At 45.5% G+C, this 8,638-nt stretch overlaps 1 protein-coding gene across 4 annotated transcripts in view; it reads left to right on the top strand.

Moving 5' to 3' along the window:
- Nucleotides 1–4,092: 4,092 nt before the first annotated feature.
- Nucleotides 4,093–8,638, top strand: part of CAPN3 (calpain 3) — a 55,028-nt gene continuing 50,482 nt past the window's right edge. For all 4 annotated transcript variants that reach the window (XM_068964923.1, XM_068964924.1, XM_068964920.1 and 1 more), the window contains exon 1: nucleotides 4,093–4,401. In XM_068964923.1, coding sequence (XP_068821024.1) covers nucleotides 4,093–4,401 — 309 coding nt within the window. The remainder of the gene's footprint in view (nucleotides 4,402–8,638) is intronic.

Below are 8,638 nucleotides of genomic sequence, written 5' to 3'. Positions count from 1 at the left end.
GGAAGCCCTGACTATTTATATACAGGAATCCAGAGATCTTATGCCTAACGCGGTTATTGGAGTCTTAGTTTTGCATTTACTCTTTCACTGATTATCAGGAGACCCAGGATCTAGCTTGGTTCTGTAGTGAACTGGCAGGGTGATCTTGGCCATGTCATTTAATCTCTCTAAGCCTGGGTTTTCTCTTTTTTCAAGAAGAGAGATAATCTCTAAAATTCTGTGACTTTCCCATGACTTAATAAAAATACAGTAGATAGCACAAGTTTTCTCACCTCTAAAATGGGGTTAATCAAACCTGCAGGGTTGTGTACCGACTCAAAGTATTCCATGTGTATGAAAGGAAAAAAATAGTAACTTTGGAGAAACCTAGTAGATACCACCTTTGCCAAGTAATCAAAGTTGGTATCACCAGTAATAAAACACATCAATATTAAGTACCCCCACGTCTGATTTGATGAGAAGGGCATATAACCTCTGTGATATTCTTCCCCCAAAACCATAACCTCAGTCTAATCACGTGAAAATCAGACAAACTCAAGTTAGGGACATTATGCAACATACCTGATAAGTACACTTCAAAAGTGCCAAGTTCAGGAGAGATTGGAACTGTCAGGGATTGGAGGATACCAAGGAGATGCAACAACTAAATGCAGTGCAGATCAGATTCTGCAAAAGAAGAGGAAAAAAAACTACATAGTGGGAACACTGAAAAAAATCTAAACATATCTTGTAGTTCAATTAATAGTATCTTACCAACATTCATTTCTGAGTTTTGATCATTGTACCGTGGTTATATAAGGTATAAACATTAAGGGAGGCTATTGAAGGGTATTTGGGAACTCTGTGCTGTCTTTGCAATCCTTTTGTATGTCTAAAATTAATTTAAAAGTTTTAAAAACTATGTGAAGTAGCTAGCTCACAGTAGGCATGTAATGAGTGGCAGGTGTTCCAATTATAAACGAATTCATCAATTCCAACAGTGTTGAGTTAAATGTTGGTGGGAGACAGTGATACACAATCATTAACCTCCTTGTTGGTGTAACAGGAGTCATTCCAGCCACAGATACTGCATAACTTAGGCTGAAACGTGTTATAAAAACTAGTCCTTCATTCTTTTTTTTTTCTTCATTCTTGAAGAGGCTTCCAGGAATTGAGATGTGCAGCTGTTTACATGCTCATTATCTGCCTTTGTTTGTGGGCTCAGATTGGATTTCTTACTGAAAGCATGAGTTTCTACAGCTGTGTAGATAAATAAACCTTGAGTCTGGACCTGCTCATCTGATAGGAGTTTTATCCACAACTGTTGGTAAAGCAAACTGAACACCACCTTGCACTCTGTGCGTTTGATATTCCCATCCTGCTATGACAGGAGGCTGATCTCCATCACACACCTGTCTTCATTACCTACAGATGGAGCTGGCTTAGACAGTTGAGGAAAGAAAGATCAGCTGTGTGTGGCCTGGAGACAGCTCCTCCCCCAGGGGCAAATCAGCCAAGATACTTTAATTGCATTGGCAAAGCAATAAGAAGCAGAAGAAATTTCTTCTCACACAGAGAAGTTTCATTCAACAGATATGCAACATATGTTTATTAAGAGCCTTCTATAGGCTTAACCCTGAGGGTGCAGTCAGTCTTTTTGGAGGCTCTTTTAGTGCAGGCAGGTAGGCACGCCACACTTCTGATTGGAGACTGTGACCACACGGTCCTGGGCAGATGCACTCACTGTACACATGGAAGATGTTCAGTAGATGCTCATAAAGTGAAAGCTGATTTGTACCAATGTCATTCAACCTGGTTTAACCCCAAAATAGTATTAACTTTGGTTCATCTCTAACAATTGTCAACTACAAACTGGCACTTGCCATGGACACTTGCCATCTACAAGGATTAAACCATGTGCTGTTGCAGCTGCTGACATTCAACGCGCCATGAAAGGAGTTCAGGGTGGAGAGCAGAAATAAAGCGCTGTGCTCCAGTGGGGGAGGAGGGAAACTAGCAGAGCAGGTCTTCAGATAGCTAGATATTTTCAGGAACCAATTTTATGAGCCCAATTCTCGTATCTCTTCATATCTGGAAAAGCACTAAAATCTTTCATGGTAATGCCTGTTCCTCATGACTAGCAAAAGCTTTATGAGACTAGCATAAACCTTCTAGAAAAATATGTGCTTGATTGCATGTATTCCCCCTTCCAAAATCACATATATACTGACCCTCCCTGCCTCTTTGGAGCAGTGTCTCAGAGCTATCTGAGGTGCTGTCTCCCCAGCTGCAGTCCTCATTTTGCCCAAATAAAAACTTAACTTGCAACTCTCACGTTGTGCTTTTTTTTTAAGTTGACACAATAACAACATTTATTATGTGCTTAAGACAATCCTGGCACTATTTTAAATGTTTTATACAATTTGCTTAATTTTTACAACTCAATAACAGAATGACTACCATTATACCCATATTATAGGCAAGAAGACTGAGACATCAGATGAAAGGAGGAAGTAACCTACTTAATCATGGAGACGGGAATGACAACCAACCCCAGTATTCTTCCCTGGAAAATTCCACGGACAGAGGAGCCTGGCGGGCTACAGTCCATAGGGTCACAGAGTCGGATATGACTGAGCAACTAACACACACATTCCCCCTACAGCTGCACAGGCACAGCAAGGGAGCTGCAAGCCTAGACTGTGAACCTAGACATCAGCTTCAGATGCTCCCTCCTCTGTTCTGCTCTGCAAGAGTAGCAGTAAAGACCCTTGGGCTTTTCCCTGGAGGGATGGGAGAATAAGCTTATGGTTCCTACAAGCTGCAACTCCAGACCTAGGGCTCTTCAAAACTGCAACCCTGGTGGATCATGACCCTGTAATTCTCCCTATTCCATCTGTCACTTCCCCACTTCTCTCATAGCCTCTAGCCTTGGGCTGATGAGGGGGTCACATGGGGACAGGCGGGACTGCAGTCTGGGACTAATTTCCACTCAGCCACACTTGGAATGTGGCCATCTCCTTACAGCCTGGGTAGCAGCTACCATGAGCAGAAGACAAGGTGGAGGACAGGCAGGCAATTCCCCTCCCCAGAGCCACTTCTGCCCAAAGCCACCTTTTTAGGTGTCACATGCCAGGACTTGACAGCCAACCTGGCTCAGTATCCAATTCCAACTTCTGACTCAGATGCCTAATGTGGCACGCCTGCATATGCTGTGTTCAGGTACACTTTTGTAAAGGATCTGGTCCCAGTGTTGATTTGGGGAGGTGGGGAGAGACAAGCGATGCCTAGGTCAAGAGGAGACAGGGACTTTCTCAGCTGAGAACTTTGCTGAGTGGCATTTTCCACCCAGACGCTTTCAATGAACGCTGACGTCAGAACATTCTAGAAGAGATGCCAAATCAAGTCGAATAAGGTTCTGATATCCTAGAATTTTTAAAAGTAAAAACCCATATTCTCAAAAATGCCTAGAATATTCTCCTAGAATTCAGTATCTCACATCCACACTTGCTAGCTTTTCTCAATGTTGTTCTCCATTAATCTGGTGGCCGATAGTTTGGTAGTCTGCTGATTCAATACTGCATCTGCCATTCTTTGCTAATTTTCAGTTTCAACTTACTCACATATTCCCCTTTCATTTCCTGATAACGTCAGCACTTCATGGCAACACAGGGACACCACTGACCAGGTCCTTCTCTCTCTACCACGCAGTCTAGCTGCACCACTACCCTCTCTCTTGCTCTCATACTCATGATCTTTCTTCATGTCTATTTTTGGTCTTCCTGGCTCAAGCTTCTTTGGGCCACGGAAACACAACCCTCACTCTCTTTCTCTCCCTCTGGTATGTATGCTGCTGGTTGGAGCCCCCCAGGTAGAAACTGCTGCAGAAGTCCTTTAGTGCTCCTTCCTCAGGAAAACTGATGGCTTCCGGACCACAGCTCAGTTTTTAAGCTGGACGACCTTCTGATGGGTTTTAAACTTCAAATTGGATGTGGACATTTTTCTTTCCGATGACAGAATCACTGGAACTTCCCCTTTGCAGTTGCTTCCTTTCCTTAAAGGTAGCTGAATCTTGCTGTCTTTAAAAACCTTTTCTTTCCAAATTTGCCTGCCATGCCGACTGTCATTAGCGCCTCTGTGGCCCCACGGACAGGGGCTGAGCCCAGGTCCCCAGGGCCCATCGCTCAGGCAGCCCAGGGCAAGGGCACCGAGGCAGGGGGTGGAAACCCAAGTGGCATCTACTCAGCCATCATCAGCCGCAATTTTCCCATTATTGGGGTGAAAGAGAAGACATTCGAGCAGCTCCACAGGAAATGTCTGGAAAAGAAGGTTCTTTTTGTGGATCCTGAGTTCCCACCGGACGAGACCTCCCTGTTTTACAGCCAGAAGTTCCCCATCCAGTTCATCTGGAAGAGACCTCCGGTGAGTAGCTGACTGCTCGCTGCTTGGGTTTTTTTCCTCAGGGAAAACCTCCTACTCAGCACTTCTCCACAGCACAGCCCATGGGGGCACAGGGCACTGGGTGGAGGATCCTGGAGCAGCTCCATGGGGCTGTCCTCAGGGGAGGAGGGCTCATTCTCACTCCTTGCTCTCTTTCTGAAAAAAATCTTGTTTTTTTACAAAAGCAATTGGAACTCAATTTAATTCACCCTATAAAAAGGAAATATTCCTTTCCCAGAACAAATTCCAAACTGGAATAGCCAGACAACTTCCAAAATTCTGACCTGGAGAGGAGTCCAGATCTACTCTCTGTTGGGTGTCCTGCATCTTATTAGGATTGTTTTCACTCTCTCACTGGAGGGCGAAAATTGTGATGTTCATTTTAGTTTGCCAGTGGCCATGTTGTTCTGAAATACAGAGTCCTGAAAAGAGGAGAGTGGCAGCGAAGACTACTTTTTCAAGCACAAAATGTTAGGATTAGAAGGAGAAGCCCCAGCCATCATTTGTCCTCATCTCCTGAATGAGCAAATAAAGACACACCACAGCAAAGCCTATTCAGGACACGCATGACAGCCTGGATGAAAACCCTTTCTCAATGGCTCTTCCAGCCTTTGGCTTCCATGTACAGTGATCTACCGGAAGGCAAGTCACATTTTCCAGGCTTCCTCCTCGGATCACACCTCTGACATGACCCTTTCTTTAATTCAATAAATATTTTTGAACGTCTTCTAAGCCAGAAACCAGGCAACCAACTGAGGAGTCAGCGTAAATAAGAAAAACAAAAATTCCTGCCCACCTTCAGCCAAGAGTCCTGAGGGCAAGACATGCTTTGAATAAGATGGATAAATTGCAGGAGACAACGCTCAGGGTGCTATGGGATCAGAAGGCAAGGAGAGTTAACCTCGGCCAGAGAGAGAGAGCCCCTCCGGAGGAACCCATGTTATCTGAGTGCTGTTTTTTAGCTTCATGGGGTTAAACTGGATAAGCCTCGCTGTAGTGTGTCTTTATTTCCTCATTCAGGAGGTGAGGACAAATGACGGCTGGGGCTTCCCCTTCTAATCCTAACATTTTGTGCTTGGAAAAGTAGTCTTCGCTGCCACTCTCCTCTTTCCAGGGCTCTGTATTTCAGAACCACATGGCCACTGGCAAAGTAAAAAGAAGCACTGGGGCCCGGTGCTATTCATGAGCCATGTGTTTGTTTTTAACCTGAGATGAAATAGCCAGCAACCCTGTCTTCACGCTGTGTGTTCCACAAGGGCCCCACCCCCCACCTGCCAGTTCTGTGGTCAGGGCCATGACTGTCCTGAGGGCCCTCGGTTTAGAAGAGAGGATTGGAAAGAACTTCATTCCCCAGCCCAGTCACTGCCTTGCTGCCAGGGCACTGGGACACATCACATCCCTGCTGAAATACCTTCAACCACACCGCTCTCCCTACCCCCGCCCGCAGGCCTTGAGATCAAACTCCCTACCTGGGGGATTGCCTCTCCTCCAGCCAGCCCGGCCTCCCTGTCCATCTCTCCTTCACCCTCTCCCCTGGACCCTGTCACAAGCAGCTGCTCTGTTGTCCCAAGTCATATCTCTCAGCCTTTGCTCCTGCTGTCTGCCTGCCATGCCCTTGTTTTTATCTGCTTTGTTCTGCCTTACCCTCGCTGCGAAACCCTGCTCAGGTATCACTTCCTTCCAGCTTTCTCATGGCCATTCCCATCAGCTGAGAGGGGGAGCATTCTCATTCCTCTTGGGAGCCCCTCACTCAGCAAAGCACCTAGCCTGCAGGAGGCACTCAGCTGCTGGTGGTAAATGAAAGCCCACATCGCAGAGTATTGACCTCTGAGAGGGGACAGTCCTGTGCTCCAACCTGACAGTTCCTGAAAGCCTCTTCTAACAGTTCTGCAGAGACAAAAACCCAAAGAACTTACAAATACTGCTTTTAGTGAAATTGTGGGTGGATTTTAGCCTTAAAACTTAGACCTACACATTAATAAACATGCTTTAAATGGGTCTGTTATGCACTAGGCCCTAGATGGGTCCTGAAACAAACTGCCATTGTCAGTGTGAAAGGAAGGCCATGAGAACCCTTGTCCTAAATTGTGCTCCCACCACCACCACCCCCCCAAGTCCGGAACTTTGTACTGTCTCTAAAGGTCCAGATAGCAAAGCCCAATCTCTGTTAAAATGTCCCTATTTCCTCTGAGGTTAAGTTTTGGGGAACACTGCCTCTTGGGTTCATTGGTATAAGCTAGAATACAGAATTAGAGATGGTCAGCCTTGGATTATCTTGGAGATGTGGTCCAGCTCCTTCACCTACAGGTGATGTGATTAAGATCCAGAAAGGACATGTGACTTATCTACAGTCACACAGCAATGAGTTTGAGACTGAACTACTGCATTGACTAGAACTTTCTGAAATGTAAAGCACTTCTTGGAGACATAAGTTTTCATAAGATGTAGTGACCTTTGTCAGGCTCAGACAGTCTGAAAAGAGGACTATATCCTATGAGAGGCCCTTCCTGCTTTTACTATCAAAAGCGCAGTCAACACCAATCAGAATTTTTATTCACAATCAAGTATTGCTTATTACAATCAGGTGGTGATAATGATGATAAAGGGAGAATTCCTCATGACGAACTATGATTCTAGTTAAGATAAATGGCTGGACATCAACCTTTTCCTCTTAAAAGAAGAGAGACATAGGCCCCCACACCCTCCTGCAATCTCTCCTCACCCTCGCACCGGGCACTTTTCCCCCTCTAATAGAGAGCATCACACACTGAGTCTCCAAACCAAATAATCTAATTCCTCCAAGCTTTACTTACAGCATCTATTTCTAGGATCAGAAAGCAACCAAACCTTACACCACTTCCCAATGGTTAAGCCAAATTTCCTTGATGACAAACCCCTGGACAGAGAAGACTGGCTCTAGAAAGGGCTTCTGGGGGACTGATGACTCTTGCCCAGTATCACTGGGGACAGGTGTGGGGTGACACCCGTGTTCCATTCCATGCGGTGGGGGCTGCGGTCACACAACATTCCTGGCCTCTCTCCACTCTCCTCCCCTGAGGGTGGGGCGAGCGGGGAGGGTGGGTTCGTAAAGAGAACACGACCTATGAAGCCCAACACTTTCCTTTCTTTTTCCTCCTGGGAACAAGCTACCTGCTGTTCCTTGTGGCAAGTTTCCCAAAGGCAGGTCCCTGAGGGGAGTCCTTAGACTCCCTGAGACTCATACTGGCGAATAGTATGATCACAATTGACCCTAAGAACTCAACACAACGATAACTATTCTAAGTGCTTCCACATGTTAACTCATCTCATCTTCACAACAACCCTGAGAGGTGAGTGCTATTATTGTCCCCAGGCATTCTGGCTATAGAAACTTAACTCTTAGCAACAAAATCTATCTAATTGTGGGCTTTAGAAGCCAAGATCAGACTTATGAACAATATATGTAGCATTTTTGACTCCCACCTGCCTTACACATTTGTCTCATTTATCCATTGGTTCAAAACTCAGGCACAGAAGTGGGGTGTCATTTACTGGGTTCTCCATAAGCCACAAAAGGAACTGGGCAGTGTCTTAGGGGTTTGGGGCCCTGGAAGCAGCGGCCCCTGTGAGCTTAGAGGTAGAATGGCAGAGTGGCTAATAGCCCAGTCCTGACCCGAGGTCAAATTCTGACCCTGATACATAACACTTGAGTAATCTTGATCACTTACTCTTCTCTTTGCCTGTCACAAATTTCCCCACCAGAAAAATGAGGAATAATCCTAATAAAAAGACCCATCTCACAACATTCTTGTGAAGGTTGAGTTAATCCACACCAAAGACTTACAGCTGCCTGGAACATGGGGGAGTGCCCATGAATTTAAAATGCTCCCAATATGACTAGATGTGCAGCCTCTAAAATGGGCAATGTCAGAAATATCTTTCCAGTTTCATTTGTGTCTAGACCAAGATACTAGTCACAGTACTGTATTTGAGTACTTTGTGCCTGATCTAAATGAAGCGGTCTACCTACTGTGAGGATTTATGCGTGAAGCATCTTCTGTGGGCAGGCAACTGCTTGTCCTTTTGGGCAATTCCAATCACCCCCCCCATCAAATACAAAAGTGCGTTTGATTGTGAAATGTGAGTGCATCATGGGAGTGTGAAGGTGACCACATAATGGGGGATCACAATGCCCTGGGGAACATGGGTGCTCACTCAGCGACTGGCTCGAACAACCTTG

The sequence above is a fragment of the Capricornis sumatraensis genome, chromosome 2 (assembly GCF_032405125.1).
Source record: "Capricornis sumatraensis isolate serow.1 chromosome 2, serow.2, whole genome shotgun sequence".
NCBI lineage: Eukaryota > Metazoa > Chordata > Mammalia > Artiodactyla > Bovidae > Capricornis > Capricornis sumatraensis.
Note: the sequence above shows the minus strand (reverse complement) of the source record. Positions and strands in the feature narration are given on the sequence as shown.